We start from the raw sequence: 20,565 nt of genomic DNA, 5'->3' as shown, positions 1-20,565 counted from the left end.
GATGACCTCCTGAGGTCTCTTCCAACCCTAATCTTCCATGATAATCCATTAATTCAAGTCACAAAGTCTAGTGAGTGCAACCCCATGCAGGCCAGGCCAGTCCACCTATACCGTCTCACTCTTTTGGATGGTGAGGTAGAGTCGGGAGACCACTAGACTGGGGATTAGGCAGGGCTCACTCTGACTCTACCTCTGGCATTTGGGGAGGATTCATCTATCTTTGGGAGAGTTTTCAAGCATTCAGATCAGCTCTCTCCATGCCCCAAATACCCAGCTGTGAGCAGCGCCCGCCCACCTACTCTCCTCCATTACTTTAGGGGCTGTTGTAGTTTAATGCCACACTCCACAGCCGGTTCTAGTTTATATAACGGGCCTGCACCAGAACCCTGGAGCCAACCTCCTCCGGAGCCACAACCCAGGTCCACCTCAGGGGCTGACCACAGCGAGGGAAGCCCAGGGGCCCTGCTCCACTTTACTCCCTGCGGAGCGGCCGCAGGGGCCGCCGCTGTCGCGGGATGCAGCCGCTCCGGGAGGCGGAGGCAACGGGCGGGGACCCCTCCGCGCCGAGCCCGCGGCCCTGACGGTGTTTCCGGGTGCGGGAGCCGGGATGTGCGTCCGGGTTGGGTTGGCTCCGCTGCGCGGCTTCCTCCCGCCTCCGGGTCTCCGAGACTGAGCCGCAGCCGCTCAGCCTGCAGCGGCCCCCCCGCTTCCCACGGCCAGCGCCTCCGAGCGGGTCGGTGAGCCACGGGGGCGGGGGGCGCGGCTGGGGTGCAGCACCGGAGGGGCGCGGAGCCGGGTTTGGGGGAGCGGGGTCGGGGCTGGATTTGAGGGGGAGAGCGGGGCTGGGATGCGGGGAGCCGGGAGCGGGGTCGGGGCTGGATTTGAGGGGGAGAGCGGGGCTGGGATGCGGGGAGCCGGGAGCGGGGTCGGGGCTGGATTTGAGGGGGAGAGCGGGGCTGGGATGCGGGGAGCCGGGTTCGGGGGAGCGGGGTCGGGCCCCCTGGGATGCCGTGGGGAGCGCGGAGCCGGGTGCGGAGGAGCGGGGTGACGCTCTCGGGTGCGGGGTCGGGGCGGGGATGGGACGGGAACCGGACTGGGCGCGCACAGCTTGGGAACTCCTGGGTGGAGGTGGTGGCGGTGCTGTTGCTGCCGCCTGTCGGGGTTGGCAGGCAGCCCCTGCGGGGACGGGTTGCCCTGCTCTGGGAGGATGCTACACGGCGCTGGGGATGGGCGCTGGTCGCCGTGGGGTCGCACTGTGCCTGATGGGCAGGGCCCTGCCTGCCATGCAGTTTGGGCGGACGGGGCGCGGCGTACGCTGGCTGGCTTGCCCTGGACTCGGTAGGGAACGAAAGTGGCTTGTGTGGGGTGCTTGATTTACCTAGGGAAGGGGAGCAAGTGAGTGTGGAAATGCCCTGAAAAGAACAACATAGGGAGGGGTTAAGGAGGCAGCATGTATTAGACCGGCTGCGATCATCCTGTTCCCGTAAGAGCGGTATTGCTGCAATGGGGAAGCGTAGGATTTATCACAGTTACACTTGGGACCAGCCTAAGCATCCTCTAGAAAGCCAATAGTACAAGCGTTTGGACGCTACAGTTTTGTTTGTGCAGATACCTTGATAGTTCTCCCAGATAAATGTCTTTCTGTATAGAGTATAAGCAGTGACTGAAAATGACAAGACAGCTTCCAATGTCTTCAATTTACTTGGAATTTTAGTTATTCTTTGTGATTATTCCCTAAAAATGTATACATGTGTCATAACTATATTTACTACAGTAAGAGATAGTACAGTGGTACTTAAATACTGCTTACATGCAGGGGTGCTGGAGATGGAAGAACTAAAGAGCCATCCCTTAACACTTTTTAGATGTGGGGCATGCCCCCTATTTTGAGAACCTGAACTCAGAAGCAGCACAATGGGGCGGAGGCCAGGGGTCCTGCCCCTGTCCCTTAGCCCCTGACCAGAGCTGGGTGGTGTAACAACTGACCCTTTCCCTTGGCCTGGCCACCTTTCTGTCATGTCAAGGGGGCGGGCGCTGGGCCAGTTTTGAGTGGCGTTGCAAACCTGTGCACCAGGTCACGATACCACTCACTGAAATTTGGCCAAGCTGCCTTATGGTCATGATGGAGGGGGGGAGGAAGGGGGCAGCCAGGCCAAGTTTGGCCCCCACACTTTTGCAATCCTTGTGGCACCACTGCTTACATGGATGAGAAAAGGGGAGGGGATCAGGCATTCCAGCTCTGCCAGTGTGTGGCCTTGGACAAGTCCCTTTATCACTCTATTTTCCCTTCTTTAAAAATGGGGAAATACTTTTCTCACAAAAGGTACTTAATATTATAGAAATGCTAGTTATTCATTTTATAATATCCAAATACTGCAATAAGCAGTGCTTTCATTACTCATAGGAGACTTTGCATTTTATGGGTGTAAATTCAGATTTGTTCATCACCACCCACTGCTAATTTCAAGTGTATGTGAAGTACTTGTTGCCACCTCAGAATGAAGCATGTTCAGAACATGTTTAACTTTAAATTTTTCTGTGCTTTCACATTAGAAATTTAGTTCATGCAAGAGCTGCACGTTACTAAAAATCTGTCTCTGAGCTTTGCCCATTTACACTAGTAATTTGGTCCTGTTTACAGTTATGGAAATTTGCATCATTGCCATTATGCTGCTGTAAACTCGTAATGAAGAGATGCTGCCCCAGAGCAAAGCTGATTTTGCAGTGGTGCAGCTTATTTTGGTAACATACCAAAGTTACCTTGATTTTTTTATAACTTTCTAAAGGGGCAATCTGTGTATAGTGGGCAACGCCTAGCTCAGTGTGGGTGCTAACAGAATATAAACAATAACTTTCACATGGGTTTGCATGGTAATTATTCCTTAATCACTTCACTTTTGATTTGAACTTTGTGGAGAGGACATTCTTTAAATTCAAGTCTGACTTCAGTTATTTTCTTGATATAAAATAATTCAGAATTCCCTAATATTTTAAAGGAAGAAAATACAAAATTGAGAAAGCATAGAAGCTATTGTGAAGTAAGTGCGGTATCATGATAACATTATAAAAATTGTTTGATAGAAAATTCTGCTTAATATAAAACTGCTATACAAACATGACAACACAATCCCACACATTATTTTTAAATATACTATAATAAATAACTTGAGTCTTGGTGAATGCTTATTACCATGTCAAAGGATAAGTAAACCATTTCAGTGCCTGAACTTGCCTGAAAATGGTATTTGTTCATTCCCTGGGAAAGAATTGCTGTTCAGACTGATTAACAAGAATCAGTATAAGGCATATGGCTTTGAATCAAAAACTTACTAATTGTATAGTCAAACATTTCCTGAGGAATCCGTATGAGATACATATGTGGGTATTAGAAGCAGAGATAGGGGAAATAGGTGTGAATTTAGGTCCTAATCCTGTTCTTATTGAGGTCAAAGGCAAAAGTCTAAATGAGTTTAGTGGAAGCAGTAGCAGGCCTGGTATACCTATTAGAAATGGAATCTGAGGAGTATAAGCTAAATACATCTCTTGTAACCAAAATGCAGGTATTTGCATAATAGAAGAATATGGTTTCCCCATTTACACAACCTGCTGAGACCAAAAGATCTTTTTTTTTCCGTAAACTCTCATTTTAGGCAGCTGTTGGCTTGGAGGCTGCCAAGGAGAAATTCTGTCAATAGGATACCACAAATTCAGTTAAGTTTCTAACTGTAAGAACAAAAGACACCAAAAACTCATGTATTTGCCTTTGTTTATTTTGGATGCATATTTCTTCCTTTTCATAAGGTAATACATTGTAGATTGTGTATTTGCCAAATAGCAGATTTGTAAAGTTCCTTAAGACTAATAGTAGCTCTAGCGTCATAAGCAACTTGTGGCACATAGCAACATAACTTATTTTTAGACTTTACACAAAGTACATGTTAGAATAGAAATAATGCTAAACTTTTATCATCTTTTGTAAAAACTGTGTGCTTTCAGCTCTGCCCTGTTGTTACTACGGCTATGTATTATTTGTATCATGGTAGTGCTTAGAAACCCAAACAGAGATAGGAACCCGTTGTACTGGGCTCTGTACAAACATAGTAAGAAACCATCCCCGCCCTTAACAGTTCAATCTAAATAAGCAAGACAAACAAAAGAAGTGTTTTTTATTAGGGTTGTCAAGTGATTAAAAAAATAATCATGATTAATTTCACAATCATGCTGCTAAACAATAATAGAATACCATTTATTTAAATATTTTTGGATATTTTCTACATTTTCAAATATGTTGATTTTAATTATAACACAGAATACAAAGTATAAAGTGCTCACTTTCTATTTATTTTTGATTAAAATATTTGCACTGTAAAAAACAAAAGAAATAGTAGTTTTCAATTCACCTAATACAAGTACTGTAGTGCAATCTCTTTATCATGAAAGTTGAACTTACAAAAGTAGAATTTTATATACAAAAAAACCCTGCATTCAGAAATAAAACAGTGTAAAACTTTAGAGCCTACAACTCCACTCAGTCCTACTTCTTGCTCAGCCAATCACTCAGACAAACAAGTTTGTTTATCTCCTGCAAATTGTAATGTTTCCTGCTTCTTGTTTACAAAGTCACCTGAAAGTGAGAACAGGCATTCACATGGCACTGTTGTAGCTGGCGTCGCAAGTTATTTATGTGCCAGATGCGCTAAAGATTCATATGTCCCTTCATGCTTCAACCACCATTCCAGAGGACATTCGTCCATGCTGATGATGGGTTCTGTTCGATAACTATCTAAAGCAGAGTGGACTGATGCATGTTCATTTTCATCATCTGAGTCAGATGCCACCAGCTGAAGGTTGATTTTGTTTTTTGGTGGTTCGGGTTCTGTAGTTTCCACATTGGAGTGTTGCTCTTTTAAGATTTTTGAAAGCATGCTCCACACCTTGTCCCTCTCAGATTTTGGACAGCACTTCAGATTCTTAAATCTTGGGTCGAGTGCTGTAGCTATTTTTGGAAATCTCACATTGGTACCTTCTTTGCGTTTTGTCAAATCTGCTATGAAAGTGTTCTTAAAACGAACATGTGCTGGGTCATCATCCAAGACTGCTATAACATGAAATGTGGGTAAAACAGAGCAGGAGACATACAATTCTTCCCCTAGGAGTTCATTCACAAAGTTAATTAACAGTATTTATTTTTTTAACGAGCATCATCAGCATGGAAACATGTCCTCTGAAATGGTGGCCGAAACATGAAGGGGCATACGAATATTTAGCATATGTGGCACGTAAATACCTTGCAATGTTGGCTACAAAAGTGCTATGCAAACGCCTTTTCTTGCTTTCAGGTGATGTAAATAAGCGGCAAGTAACAGTATCTCCCATAAATGTAAACAAACCTGTTTATCTTAGCGATTGGCTGAACAAGAAGCAGGACTGAGTGGACTTGTAGGCTCTAAAGTTTCACATTATTTTTTTTTTTTTAGTGCAGTTATGTAACACAAAAAAATCTACATTTGTAAGTTCTACTTTCACGATAAAGAGACTGAATTACAGTACTTGTATGAGGTGAATTGAAAAATACAATTTCTTTTATCATTTTTACAGTGCAAATATTTGTAATCCAAAATAATAATATAAAGTGAGCACTGTATACTTTGTATTCTGTGTTGTAATAGAAGTCAATATATTAAAATATTTTAAAAATCCAAAAATATTTAATACATTTCAATTGGTATTCTATTGTTTAACAGTGCGATTTAATGGTGTTTAATTTTTTTAATCATGATTAACTCAAAAAAAAATTAATCACGTGAGTTAGCTGTGATTAATTTACAGCACTAATTTTTAGCCCTATTTTATAGATGGAGAACTGAGGCACAGAGATACAAAGTGATTTTCCCAAAGTCACACAAGTCTGTAGAAGAACTGAAAATTGAAACCAGATCTTGAGAGTCCAGCCCAGTGCCTATTTACAAGACCTCTTTCTATTTATGATATTTTTATTAACATAATATTTACTTCAATTACAGATCTGGGAGATAAAATTCATGCTCCTGAAGTAACTAGAGGTTCTCAGCTGCAGAGATGTTGGAGGAGGATATGGAGGTGGCCATCAAGGTGGTGGTGGTAGGAAATGGAGCAGTTGGGAAGTCCAGTATGATTCAGAGATATTGCAAAGGAATTTTTACAAAAGACTACAAGAAAACTATTGGAGTAGATTTTCTGGAGAGACAAATTCAGTATGTATTCAGCAGATGTCATGCTACTTCTGCCTTTATTTTCTTAGTGCTGTTGTGTTTAGCAGGCATGTGGAGATTTGGAACTCAAACCATCTCCCAGACTAAAGCCTGGGGGATTTTTTGTTTTAACGTCTTGTTCAGAGGGCTAAAAGTGAAGCATATGCACAGTAATTGGATCACTCAGTTTTCCACGCAAATACAAGATTTATAATTTGAAATAAAAAATAAAACTCAACCTTTCAGACATACTTGATGACTTGTCTAAGAAGGTTTGTTTGTATATGTGGAACTACTGATTTTTATTTGCATTCCTTGTTTAAGTACAAGGAAACATTTGTTATAAGTTATGTGGTTAAAAATGAAAGCAGGAGTTTAGTATCTAAAATGGTTTCAAATAGCTGTTTCAGAGTCTTACACTATTGATAGTGTAAGCAGATGATATCTAATCATATTTAAAGGAGGGAAAGGTATTAAGGTAATGAAAAACATAAGTTCACAGATCACCTAAGTAGATAAAATAAATAAATGTGTTGAAGGAGCACTGTCCAGGAGCATAAGTTTTCTTTTGACACTGGATTTATAAAACCCAGTATGAATTTTAAAAAACATGATTTTTTGTCTTTGTTTTTTGTCTTTGAACATTTTCTGTACTATTGGAAATTTGAGCTCAACAGCATTGCACTATTCCACTCCATGCATCTGAAGTGGGGTTTTTACCAACGAAAGCTTATGCCCAAATAAATCTGTTAGTCTTTAAGGTGCCACCGGACTCCTCTGAGTCTCTCTATGGCTCATATGATTTAGTGCAATGCTAACGAGACTCGTCCTTTTTTCTCTGTCCAAGCAGAATGAAGTGCAAAAAAGTAAACAGTATCAATGATGAAAAATAAATTTTTATTTTCCATTCTCATCCAAAATACATTATAAAGAAGAGAAATATTTTAATACATGTGTGCTTTATTCTGAGTGTCTCTTCCGTCTTGAGTCTCTGTATTCAGTGTGTTGATGAAACATTTATTCCATTTATTTCAGAGTAAATGATGAAGATGTCAGGCTGATGTTGTGGGATACAGCAGGTCAAGAGGAGTTTGATGCAATAACTAAGGCCTATTATAGAGGTAAAAAACCCTATATTTTACATCTTGGTCTTTATTTATTTTTATAGGTAACTTGAGAAAAATGTAATACAGTTGACCTAATCAACTTGCTTTTTTGAGTAGTAGGGATGTTTTATATTTAACGGCAATGCAAAAACCAGTTCAGTTATCCACACCATTCCTCTTTTTTTCAAATGGGAGGGAACCTTTTCAGATTCTTGAGCATTTATTCCCAGACATGCAGTATATCAGACTTCATTAAGTGCCATTGAATGCAAAATTCAGAGCTCCCATTTAAATAGGATAGAATATAATTAGTCTAATGGCTGGATAGATTTCTGAAGCCGGAAGGATAAGGTGGGGGGGTGGGGAAGGGAGGATTTGGTGTCAGAACCTTTTTGTGTATGTGTAATTAAACAAGTCCTTCCAACACCAGAATTTATCATGGATAAAAAAAGAAAAACTAAAGTGGAAATAATATAGCTTGCTCCTATATCCCACTCATTTAAAAAATAAGTCACTCTAAAAGTACTTAGTGTATAGCGATTTAAATGGACTTCGAAAAGAATTCTGGTGAGCCATAGCACTCAGCGGAAAAATTGAAAGACATTGGCATAGACGCTTGTTTGATTCTATAGCCATCTTTCTGCATTATCCTGCTATGTGGCTGTTATTGGTGTCGTGTCATATGGCAGTTTGTTCAGGGGCATCAAAATGGATGATGATCTGCCTTGAGATGTGTGAGTGAGGAGTTAATTCATCTATATCTACCTACTTGTAATTTGTATTTGGTGAGCAGCTCTGTACTGTCTTTTCTTTATAAGGATTATATAGCATTTTGTATACCTTGGGGAGAAATTCTAAGGGTCTCTACTTAATTTTTATTCCAGCCAGCTCTTTTTGATATTAATAGGAATTTGCCTGAGTAAGGACTATATCTGGCCTTTTGAAGTTTTCAGTTAACTCTGATGCCAAGTTAAACTTTAGGCTGTATTTCAGCAATCTTAAAGAAAAATCACGTCTTCACTTGAGGACCCTTCCCTCCCACGTTCTCCCTTCAAAAACCTGTTGCAAGTCACCTCTGTGCTGTAACATTCAGAAGGAAATGGTGCAGGGGTCTCCCAGGAGTCCAATCTGGATGTGGGGATATCTTAAAAGGCTTCTGTAGCCACAGTAACTGTGTTAAAACTGAGCAAGATGTGGCTTCCACAAGGCGGTGCCTGCCCTGTAGCATTTCTGAGCTTCAGAGACCCCTAACTAAGGTAGGTGAATGGGCAACAAGGCAGATGAAATTCAGTGTTGACAAATACAAGGTAATGACACATTAGAGGGAATAATTTGATCTACACAAAGAAATAATTTAGAATCAAAAAAGTGTATCAGCTCAGGAAAAAGACCTGGACATCACTGTGGATACCTCAATTAAGACCACTGCCCAATATGTAGCTGTGGTCAAATAAGCAAACGAGATGATGTATACATAAGGAATAGGATAGGGAATAATATGGAAAATAATATAATGTCATTATATCTCTCAGTGGAATGCCCTTACCTGGTATACTGTGTGGAGTTTTTGTCGCTGTATAGGAAAAAAGATATAGCAGAAATAGAGGGGTGTTGAAGATGGGTGATGAGGATAATTAGGGTCATGGAAAAATCCTCAGGTGAAGATTAGACTGGAAAACTTGTGCCTGTTTCACCTTAGTGAGAAAATGAATAAGGAGGGACCTGAGAAAAGTATACACAGTAATGAATGGTTTAGAAAAACTAGATTGAGACATTCTACTTGCTCTCATACAATAACAAAGGGATATTCAATGAAGCTGAAACTTGGAAAAGTCACATTGATTAAAGGAAATATTTTTCCACAAAGTGTCCAGTTAGATATCTGCCACAGGGTATCCTGGAGGCCAAGCAGAATTCACAAAAATATTAAATATTTATGTGGATAACAAGTATCCAGCATTATAATCGTAACTATTAAACAGAATTTTTGAAAGGAATATAAATCCTCAAGGTTCCCTATGTGTTCAAGCTTGCTGATGCCTTTGGGCCACTGGATAATCAAAAGACCATTGACTCATATTTTCAGTAATGATTGTCAGCCACTTTACCAGTAACACATTCATTAGCCCATTGACAATCTATTGGCAGTACCATCACAATAGCAAAAGAGTTGCTGGCACTGTGTATAAATGTTGTAAAATTTTGGTCATTTCCTTCCAAATGACATGAGGGAAATGTGCATGAATTAGAAATTAACTTTTTTTAAAGCTCTTTGGGAAAAAATATTTGTTCATAAAACAAAACAGAATCCTGAAAATTTTAACTTTTCAAGCAAAAAACCTCCAAAAAACAAATTGCTACAGCATTTTTTCACCTGAATTTGTAATCTAAATGTAACAATCTCAGAAGTAGATGGCATACTTACAGTATGAAGTATCTTTACAGATATTAAAGATTACCTAGGTACTTATATGACTCTTACTGTAGTATCTGAGAAGCCTCCCATACTAGTAAAAATGAGCAACAGACAGACCTTTTTCCCCCCCCCCCCCTTCTCTGCCTGCTGGAGTAGCTTGAAAGGTAGCAGAATGACAACTATCTTGAAGAACAGTATTAATGACAAAATAAGATGACAGTCTATTAATCTTATTTTGAGGCTCCCTAACCATCATTTTGACACAATACAGTAATAAAACTCTGCCCTTCTGAAATGAAATGAAAAGCCACCATATCCCAAATATCTTTTTATAGGTTTGTCTTTATTTTTCTCTTTCTTAATTGATAATTGTCTTTGTTTTTAGGAGCCCAGGCTTGTGTGCTTGTATTTTCTACCACTGACAGGGACTCTTTTGAAACAATCCCCACCTGGAAGGAGAAAGTAGTGGCTGAAGTTGGAGACATTCCCACGGTGCTTGTGCAGAATAAGATTGACCTCCTGGATGATTCTTGTATAAAGAAGTAGGAGTTTCATCATATTGTCTTTTTAAATCAGAGGATTTATTGCAGTCTTTTATTTTTCAAAATCTATGGGAGTTGATGGTGAAGACTAATGTAATCATATGTTTACTAAATTTCCAAACCAAGGGCCTAATTCTGCAACCACGCTTGGATAATTCCACAAACCTTAGTGGTGCTACTCCCAGGAGTAACGTTACTCATGCACTTATGTGTTTGCCAGATTGGCGACATAGTGCTCACTTCAAGTTTTTTTTTTTTTTTCTGTTGTCTTTTAAGCACCTTCAAAAATGAGCAGGAAACCCCATAAATAGTCTGGTTGGGCCACAATGAGAAATTATTCCATTTTGTACTCAGGCAACTGTAAAATATGCCTTCTCTGCAGCCCAAATTTTACAATAGTTGTTAAACTCAGTTGTAGCCCAACCACGTTATATACTCTAGTTTGGTTAGTGAATGCACACAGTGGCCAAACTGTGTTAAACAGATTTTAAAATGTGCCTTTATATGTTTGCTTTTGTTTTCTCTTGAAATTGTTCTTTCATATACTCATGTTTTATCAAAGTACTGTATTTCCATATTCTAGAAATTTACAACCCATTAACATCCACAAACTCAGTCACTCTCCGCTCCCTCTTCCCTGCTCTCTCCTCCATAGACTGAGTTGTCAATTCATCCTGTTCCACTCTCTCCCTCGCCCTGGAATCAAACTCAGAAACTGCAACTCTCATTCCACCCAGCATCCACTTCCTCTACTCTTATTTGTGCCTGTGGAGAAAGTTGGATGACCACGCTGAATAATTCTACTATTAATTCAGTCTCCCCTCCTTTAGTTCTGCAGTTTTCCTGGTCTAGCTAAACTAGTTCTCCCTCTCATTGTTTCCTACACTGACTGTCCTCGCTTCCTGTTCTCCCCCTTTGATATCCTCCTAAAGCTCAACTTCCCCTTCCTTCACCCACACAGGATATTACTGATTTTCAAAGAGAAAATAAACAAGATCAAATGTGACCTCCTCTTTCATCCGTGTCACCAACACTGAGATTTCTCACTTCTTTTACTTCTGTAAACCTTCCTTCTCATCTCTTCCCACCTCATGACATCCCTTGTCCCAGTTTTCATGCCCTCTCTCAACTCCTTAAAATTTCACTCTCAAGTTTTCCCCTCACAATACAAGCATACTATGGTCTCCCCTTATTTTAACAAACCAAAAAACCCACCCTCATCCCTTTCCAGCTACTGCCCTGTCTTCTGCCTTTCCTCTCTAAACTCATTGAAATGTACCCTGTGTAACCTTGCCTCAGGTTTATTTTTTCCAGCTCTTTGGTCCCTTCCAATCTGCTTCCCCCCCAGCCTCTACTCCAGTAAGACCATCTCTAAGATCTTACTTGTCTCTGTCCATATTACTAAAATTTTCATTCAGGCCATCCTGATCTGTTTTCTTGATTAGTTGCAACCTCCTGCCCTTTGGCTTTTATGACACCCATCTCACTACTGCCAGGGAGGTTTTTTTAAAACACAATCAAATAGACATGAAAATGTAACAACTCTTAATTGAAAAGGAATGCTCCAGCAAAACATCTCATTGTTTAAAGTGGACAGGTCATAAAATAATTAAAGAGCAGCTACCTCCTCACCTGATCTTCTGACTAAATTAATTCCAAATAATTTTGTGTACAGTATTGATAAACACTGGTATAATATACAAATCAGTATTTACAAGTTTTTTCTGTTGTGCAGTGAAGAGGCAGAAGCATTGGCAAAAAAGTTAAAGTTAAGATTCTACCGAGTGTCCGTGAAAGAGGACCTAAATGTAACTGAAGGTAAGAGATGGCAAATATAGGATTCTATCCTGTCCTCTGCCATGTAGCATTGCACATCTGTGTAGCCTGGAAACTAATCTACTGGTTTTATAATGTTTTTGGCCAGTCTCATTTCCTAGCACTGCACTATAGTCACAGTAGGAATGACATCTTAAATTTGATTGTCACTTGATACAGTTATGTAACATTTTTTTCTTTACTTGTAGTTCTCTTCTGTTTTTCTTCCACACTTAAGGTAAAAGTAAAATTTTCAAAACTGCTTAAGTGATTTAGGTATCTAAATCCTATTGGCTTTCAATGGGAATTAGGCTCTTTGAAAATTTTACTGATAAAGATTAAGTATTTATGGATTCCAAGTTGTTCAACAGTGTACAGTTGAACGTAATTGCTGAAACACTTTGAACATGGATGCAGCTGTCTGTTAGTAATGTCGTACCAACTTCTATAATACTGCTATTTTTATGCATAAATTCAGTTTCATAATAGTAATATATTCCAGGCAGTGCCTTTCTGGCATTTATAGGGCATTCTGTCATTCTCATTTAATCTCATTTCTTATATCACCACACAAGATCCAGAAGTGCACTATCTATTTCTCCTTTTCACTTAGATTTTCATCCTGGTAAACAAATTTGCAAGGGAAAAATAAACAAATTTAAAAATCCACCTATTTGTGCATTATTAAAGTACATTACTAAACAACTGCAGATAATTGTTGATACTGTGTATGGCTTCTGAAAATTCCCACATATAGTAGACTACTCACAGTCCTATCCTCATCAATGTAGCAACAGTTAAATTAGTACTGAGAATACTCATTGCCCAATTTTTTTAAAATTCTCTTTAGATCTTGTTTTACATGATTGCTGTTATATTATAACACTTGCTGTAAGACCTATGTGTAGTAAATGCTTAAAGATGCTACCTTATTTTAACAGTATCTACAAGTTGTAATCTTTATGACAACATGTATGTACCCGTGCACTGTGGTATAAAGCATAACAAACTATATATGACCCTGATCTTGCAAGTGACTCCAGGTAGACCCATGTGGAAGTTAGTGATGCTCTGTACTGGTACAGCGATCTGCCTACATGGAATCTGGGACTGGGACCCGTAGTATCAAATCAGGTGCTTATAACTCAGCTTTGTTATCAAAATGAATCTGTAATACTAAGATGAGCTCATCTATTATGAAGCTTTGCAGAGATGTCCATGTGGAGATCCCTATCTTGGATCTCACACTCTAAGTATCTTTTTTTTTTTGTATTTCAGTTTTTAAATATTTGGCTGAAAAATATCTTCAAAAGCTCAAACAACAAACAGCTGAAGATCCAGAAGTAGTACATACAAGTAGTAACAAAATTGGTAAGTATGCAACAATAAACTGCAGCAAGTCAGTATTTTATGCTGACGAAGCCTGCTATTAATTACCTACGGAGCTGATCCATCTTCCATTGGAGTCACAGGGAGTTGATTCAGGCTCCTAATTAGCTTTTTTCTACCTTACTATGTTGTCTATTATCCTTTTGTAATATAGTCAAACTAATGTACTAACAATGCTGGCCAATGTTTGTGAACTACCCTTTTTATTCAATTCTTGGGAAAAACATTGTAAGGACTTGAGAATGGATGTTTCCCTGACACTTGCCTTTTTTTTTTTTAAATGTAATTAGTATTAGTGTTAGTCATGCTGGAGCAGATATACAAGAGACTCACTGTGGAAAGTTCTGGCATTTAATGAGAAGGGCTTTGTAAACTTTGCCTTTTGTGAAGAAACCTTGAACTTTAGTTCTTTAAAGGACTTTTGAGTCCACTGATTTTTTTTCTCCTTAACGCACTCTTTTTATACTACCCTTTTCCTCTCCTTTATCCCAACAAAGTTGCTAATTTAAAAGCTCTGTCATGTTTGTTTGTTATATTACTCAACTAAACATAAGTTTGTTGCCATGTGATTAGCATCTGAGTAAGTATGCTACTGTCCAGTTCCTTAGCTGTAAATTTTATGCTGGTATTAAACCTCACAGTGGCATGTATTTAACTCCAGCTGGCTCTTGTTCAGAAACATAGCTTATTGAACTCTAACTGCAAGTGACCACAAGAATAAATAACTGTTCAGGAAGAGCTTGTGTTTGAGATGTATTACTATGCATTAGTAAATGCTTTTGCTTAAGATTCAACATATAAAAGGTATAAAGAGATTCACAGAAATAGCTGCTTTTTTTCTTTAAATTATATAGGTGTGTTTAATACAGCTGGTGGAAGTCATTCGGGCCACAATTCTAGCACACTTAATGGTGGAGATGTCATCAACCTTAGACCAAACAAACAGAGGACCAAGAAAAACAGAAGTCCTTTTAGCAATTGCAGCATACCTTAGAACCACTTTCGGAAGGAAAACGACTGACAGTCATTTGGATGAAGTTGTGCAATTAAATACGGAATACAGCCAGCTATAGAGGTATTTTACCATTGCTCTTGCAAACCTTGCACCTACAGGATCCTTGATAGATGGTGGATTTAAATAATATTGCTGTTGCAATGTTTATTTTGTATGTAAAGTGAGACCCCGGTGGCAAAAAATATATATATATATATCGAACCATTGTTGCCCCTGTGCATTTTGTTTAAATTGGATGAGCTTTTCCTGTTTGAAGGACTGTACAAAACTATGTAATAGGTTTGGCTGAATTGTTAAGCATATTAAAAATGTAAGCATAGTGCTTACAAGTATTGGTACATACTAATATGACCCAAGGTGAAGTAGCTTCCTTCCAATTAAATTTACCAGAAAATCTGATAGAAGAGTGGTAGTCAACCAGGACTCTGAAAAGTAAAATGAGAAGCAAAAGCCAGACATCATATTTGTCAGATTACACTAATACATATTCTGGCAATTTTACTGGTGCAATAAGTTTTGTATATTATATGAATGTTAAGTAAGGTGTACACGTAGATATTTGGTACGAATACTCAGACCACACAAGAGGATACAGTATTGGATTAAAATAGCACCCTTAAAATTATTTTCACTTCTTAAAATTTTGCATTTCAAATAAGACTTTTTCCAAAGCAGTTCTGTTCATTAATTAATTAACTCACTACACTTTGGGCCTTAAAGCTTAGGTTTAAGAAGAGGTGTGCTAAAAACGTTTTTTCCTTTTTATCTTGTAATGCACTACAGATATTTTTGTAAAGTTTGTGTCAGTCATAAAAGGGTAAACAGTTAGTATTGTTTCTGATACTATCAGTCCTCTAAATGGAACCCATAAAATTTCAGTTGTATTCCTGTCTAAAAATATATTGCTGACATCTAATATGTTCATGCTACATGAACTATGAAAAGTATGTTGAATTTGCAGAGTGGGGTGTCAACAAAATGTCTTAGGTTCTATTGAGAAATAGGTGTAAACTGAGTTCTGGAGGATCCAACAAGTTGTAGCTGAAGACTAAATCATACATTAAACTAATGAGACCCTCTTTAATGCTGTCTCATATTCAGAGTTATGCCGGGGGTTAAAAATCTAATTCTGCAATATCAGATCTAAGGGGTAAAGTTTTCAGAAGTGACTTAGGGCTTGCCTACACAGCGCACCAATGCACATTAGAGGGGTATGATTCCTAAAGCACACCATGTTGCACCTAAGTGACCCATATTCCTGCTAGCATGAACTAAAAATTCCCTAGTGCACATTAAGATAGACGTGCAGTAGGGAACTTTTAGTTCATGTCAGCAGGGTTAGCATGCGCAAGTTAGTGCACAACACATTGGTGCACTTTTGGAAATGACATCACTCTAGTGTGCATTGCCATGCTATGTGGACATTCAGGCATCTAAGTCTAATTGAAAGTCAATATAACTTAGGCTTCTAAATCACTAAGATGCTTTTGAAAATTTTCACCCAGTTCTCTCCAAGCATGCATTTTAAAAATATCCATTTTGTTTGTTTTTGTATGGCGTTGTATAATTTTAATTTTCTAGGATTTTCTACAACAAAGCTCTGCCAGCAACAAATGCAAAAATATTCTGCTTTAAGATATTCAGAATTTTAATAGTTTTTAAACAGATGTATTAGAGTGAAAATTACATGACCTGGAGCTGTAAGTATTCAATATAGATTGCTACACAATTCCTATTAGTAACTGATTTTCATTATACATTAATGGGTTGGTTTAATAGTTATACTTTCAGTTTAGTCCATCATTTTTCTACTTTTTCCCAATACCATGGGAGAATTTCTTGTCAAGTAAACATATAATGCAGTAAGTCTGCACTCTTGTTAGTACTTTGTATATATGTTGGAGAAGGGACTTACCTTTTCATTAATTCATATAATAAGCGTAACTTGTTAATTTCTGAGACCTTGAGCATGAAAACTGAAATGTACTCTTGGTACCAGTCTGATATGTGGGTAAACTGTGTGCGTGGTGATACTTACAGACACTAAAATAATCTGAAGTGCTGCATTGTATGTTCATATAGTCTATTTCCTGTGAAGTATCTTGTTTCTGTGACAAGCTATTGCTGCATCTCCCATTGCTGGCAATGAGATGGGCATTGAGGCACTCAATCCCTCTTCTATTATTAAAAAAAAAAAATGGTTCTTACTGCAGTGTTTCTTACATACTCTGTTAGATAAAGGCCTTTATTTTTTAAAAGTGCATTTAATCATTGTATGGATGTATAAATGGGGCCAAATTTTACCTCTTGTCAATTTCATGAGTAAGATAGCAGGATTTGGTAAGGAAGAGAATCAATCTCATACATAATGTGACATCTCAACATTTTAGGATTTAAGTAGAGTGTATATTTGTGCAGAATTTTGTCAAACTTTTTTAATGTTGAAATTTTTACATTATGCCAGTAGCCTGCCAGTTTTACAGTTTTAAAAAAAACAGAACTGTCTATAACTTGAGTTTTTGCCTTATTTCACTTTGTACAAAGTACTGAAGAATAAGAGCCTTTATTACACCTAATTGCCATTTGTACTGTTATGTTTACGGTCTGTTATTATAAACCACTTTTTTCAGGATTGAAAACTTGACAAAAGGTTCTATACCAGGCTGAAACTTCTCAGACTTACCAAATATGAGGGAAGCTTAAATGTATTACAAGGAGACTACTTTCATGCTTAAAGTTAAGCACATGTGTAAGTGGTTGCAAAGTCAGGTAGTAAGTAGTATGGTTATTTTCCTTCCCACCTCTCACTGTAAAGTGGCTCTTCATTTTATGTTTTAACGTTGTGGAGAATCAGTTTGCAATATGGCTGGAAGTGATGCAGAATGCAACAAATTGACATTAGGATGATAGTCTATTGTGCATTTGTGCTAATTAAAAATTTAAAGGATTTTAACATGCAGATATGCAGCAGCAGACTAGCAAGTTGCAGAGTTCCTTGGGCACTCAACTCTCAGATGTAGTTTCTAACTCTGAAACCAGACATATTTAAATTATTAGTACTCATACAGCTCCATATGATTAGTTTTTAATATAAACTAATGTTACAAAAAAAGAAACACATTAATGTGCACTCTCAATTAAAATATTTTGGAGAGACAGTGTGGTTTACTTTCCAAAACTAAGACATACAGAGCTGGTAACAAAATGCTATCAGTGCATCTCATTGTGACAGTGTTGTAGAAAAGGATGTGGTCCTCTGTTAGAAACCTGCAGCAGTGGGTATCCTTACGTACTGTATCATGAACAACTGTTCCCATCTCAACAAATGAAGTTCTGTTCTATAGGTACAGTAGGAACTAGGCTAACTGCATTCCAATTACGTCTGGTGACCTCTCTTGAATCTCTGCACTGGGTGTATTACTTGGACCCTATCACAACTATTTGTGCTGCTATCGACTGATGATGAGGCCATTAAAGGAAAACTTCAGTAATTAGTTATGCCTTAGCTAAGTGAGTGTTTACTAAACTAGTCTATACACTACAGGAGCAATTTTTAGAAACATCTGTTACTATTTCATTGTATCCATTCAGCGAATGGGTTTGCTTCATTAGTAAGGCCTGCCTTTTTAATGATACTTTTCAGTAGGGGATGCTATTTGATGCGAAGTAGGATGGCTATGATTCATTTTCCTTTGGAAATAACAAAGCTCTGAGTTACAAGTTCAGTCATTTTAAATTTTCTCTTGGTTAACCCAACTTAACTTCTTAAAAATTATAGAATTTATAGCTCCAGAGCTTTCTGATTTTTCATTGTTTCCTAAAGGCAAAGCTTATCCTTTCAGTCCAAATGTGCATCACCATATTTTCAAGCTGATTTCCTGGTTTTTGTTTTATTACACTTAAACTTGTTTTACTCTTCTTTGTAATTAGTGATTAGACTATAGCTTATATTACACTGTAGCTTTTTTGGTCACTTCTACAGATTGTATCTTTAAAGGGAATTCAGCAGTTGAACACATTGTACTGCTAAGAGCTTGTGCCTATATACAGTGCATAATGCTCAGTGAACATGCACTTTGAACATGTTAATTCATAAGTCTGATGGTTATCAGTTAATCAGTAATATGAGAATTCATTATTTGCACTGGTGAACCTGCTTGTGGGTACTCTCGCTTACAACTACACAATATATAAGTTTATTGTATTCCAATGATAATACCAAAAACTGCATTAGGTTTCTAAATGCCTCTATAAAATTTTGCTCAGTAACATGAAGAGCAATTATGGTCCAGTTAGCTAGCTTCATTAAATTGCCTTACTATATTGCTATAAGGAAAAATCACTTGTACTGATCATTAATGTGTTCAGTAAAATCTGAGGCTCATAAATTCAAGCTGTACTGTATTGACAAATAGTATGTATTGTACTCCTAATACCTAATCAGAATGGGTAAGAAGAATTAACAGTGAGTCTTGCAAGAGTAATAAATTTAAGACTTTGCACATTATTACAGAAAGATGAGAAGTCTTTCAAACAATTAAAATTCAAAGGTTAATTCCTCTGTGTCTGATGGGAGAGACCATGACCTAAAAGCCAAGTGAACCTTATTTAGGTAATACTAAAAATAGTCTCAGGTTACCAGTAGAATTAGGGTAATAGTGATATAATATATCTAGTGAGCATTCCTTCTCTCTCATTTGAAACAATAGGCTGCTGACTAAACTTGGTCAAAATATATTAAACAAAAAATTAGTTTGCGCCAAAAGGGATATTGCTCTTATCACTAAAATAAAAATCCACTGTTACTAATAAGTGACTTATCTAAGTTGCATATTTCTATGAATCTGAATGGTTAAAACAAATCAAATGTATAACCTTTTATCACCATCATGTACCCAAGTAAATGGAATATACTTATTTTTTTAGAAATTCATGTCAACATGACCTATAGTTCATACTCAAACAAGTGGAAAAATAAATGTTTCAAAATGAATACTTTGTGTGTGCTATTTCTATAAAAACACTGAAAGTTAATTTTAACCTGTTTTAAGTGACATTTAGCTGTGTCACAGCAGTTTGTAAACATTATTTACTTGAATAGTGTTTGGGCTGCATAGCATGTTGCTGCTTCTGTAGGTACATTAAATAGTTGAGGCATCAAATTGCTAGAAACTGCTATACCCCTGTGGCTGTGTAACCAAGTCTGCATCTCCCTAACAGTCCCATGTGAAGCAATGCACTCCAGAGTCTGGTGTGACTGATTCAAATTAATATGCTGTCAACAGTGGAGAAAAAAGGTAGTTATCATAACTATCTTAACGAACAAGTTTAGGAAGAAAATCCAATAGAACCACCACTTGCCCTTGTTTTTAGATAGTGGAAGTTCTATGATTAGACTGGGATAAGACAATCGGCACAATGGAGGGGCTTAAATCACCATTTTAGATCTAGAAGCCTGTGACTGATAGATGTTTAGGGATAAGAAATGTTAGAAATAGAACAGAAGGATGTTTGATTCACTGAAAAGATACCTCCAGACTGATATGAGGTGAGCTAGCTGCTGAATCTCTGCTTGTTTTGAGCCTCCACAGACTGAATAGGGTCCAGGCACTGCTGCTGTCTTAGGGTACAGATCTCCTGTCAGGCACCCCCTCTGAGAGTTGCAATCAAGAGGACTGTGGTCAGGCCCTAGAACAGGGGTGGGCAAACTACAGCCCGGGGGCCGCATCTGGCCCTTCAGATGTTTTAATCCGGCCCTTGAGCTCCTGCTGGGGAGCGGGGTCTGGGCTTACCCTACTCCATACATGTCCCCTCTCCATCTCCTACATGTAGGGGTAGCCAGGGGCCTCTGCATGCTGCCCCTGCCCCAAGTGCACCCCCACCCCACAGTTCCCATTGGCCAGCAACTGGCCAATGGCGTCTCTCTCTCCCGCCACAACCAAGACAGGCTGAGTAAATCGGGGTGGAGGTGGCGCTGCCTCCCTGGACCTGCCATATGGAGCTGGCTTGAGCCCTGCTGGCCCCTGCCACCAAAATAGAAATCATACTATGC

The 20,565-nt window shown here is 38.6% G+C and overlaps 1 protein-coding gene across 5 annotated transcripts; it reads left to right on the top strand.

The window, feature by feature from the left end:
* Positions 1-272: 272 nt before the first annotated feature.
* Positions 273-19,492, top strand: RAB23 (RAB23, member RAS oncogene family). 5 transcript variants are annotated; one of them, XM_043542425.1, is made up of 8 exons: positions 432-733; positions 3,651-3,711; positions 6,024-6,233; positions 7,266-7,351; positions 10,138-10,294; positions 12,030-12,112; positions 13,388-13,480; positions 14,353-19,492. In XM_043542425.1, the coding sequence occupies exons 3-8, from the start codon at positions 6,079-6,081 to the stop codon at positions 14,490-14,492; spliced, it is 714 nt and encodes a 237-aa protein (XP_043398360.1). In that variant the 5' UTR covers positions 432-733; positions 3,651-3,711; positions 6,024-6,078; the 3' UTR covers positions 14,493-19,492. The 5 variants fall into 5 exon arrangements, with proteins under 5 accessions (XP_037750184.1, XP_043398360.1, XP_037750182.1 ...); XM_037894254.2 differs by having other exon boundaries at positions 432-737; XM_043542426.1 differs by having other exon boundaries at positions 436-593.
* The last annotated feature ends 1,073 nt before the right edge of the window (positions 19,493-20,565 follow it).

This window comes from Chelonia mydas, chromosome 3 (genome assembly GCF_015237465.2).
Source record: "Chelonia mydas isolate rCheMyd1 chromosome 3, rCheMyd1.pri.v2, whole genome shotgun sequence".
Lineage (NCBI taxonomy): Eukaryota > Metazoa > Chordata > Testudines > Cheloniidae > Chelonia > Chelonia mydas.
The sequence above is the reverse complement of the archived record's forward strand: the minus strand, read 5'-3'. Positions and strand labels throughout refer to the sequence as shown.

What these genes read in the sequence shown, in the direction of transcription:
- RAB23 (XM_037894256.2), top strand. Translation starts at nt 6,079, where the DNA reads ATGTTGGAGGAGGATATGGAGGTGGCCATCAAGGTGGTGGTGGTAGGA. An exon ending in TTTCTGGAGAGACAAATTCA is followed by an intron (nt 6,234 to 7,265) that starts GTATGTATTCAG and finishes CATTTATTTCAG; the next exon opens with AGTAAATGATGAAGATGTCA. An exon ending in GATGATTCTTGTATAAAGAA is followed by an intron (nt 10,295 to 12,029) that starts GTAGGAGTTTCA and finishes TCTGTTGTGCAG; the next exon opens with TGAAGAGGCAGAAGCATTGG.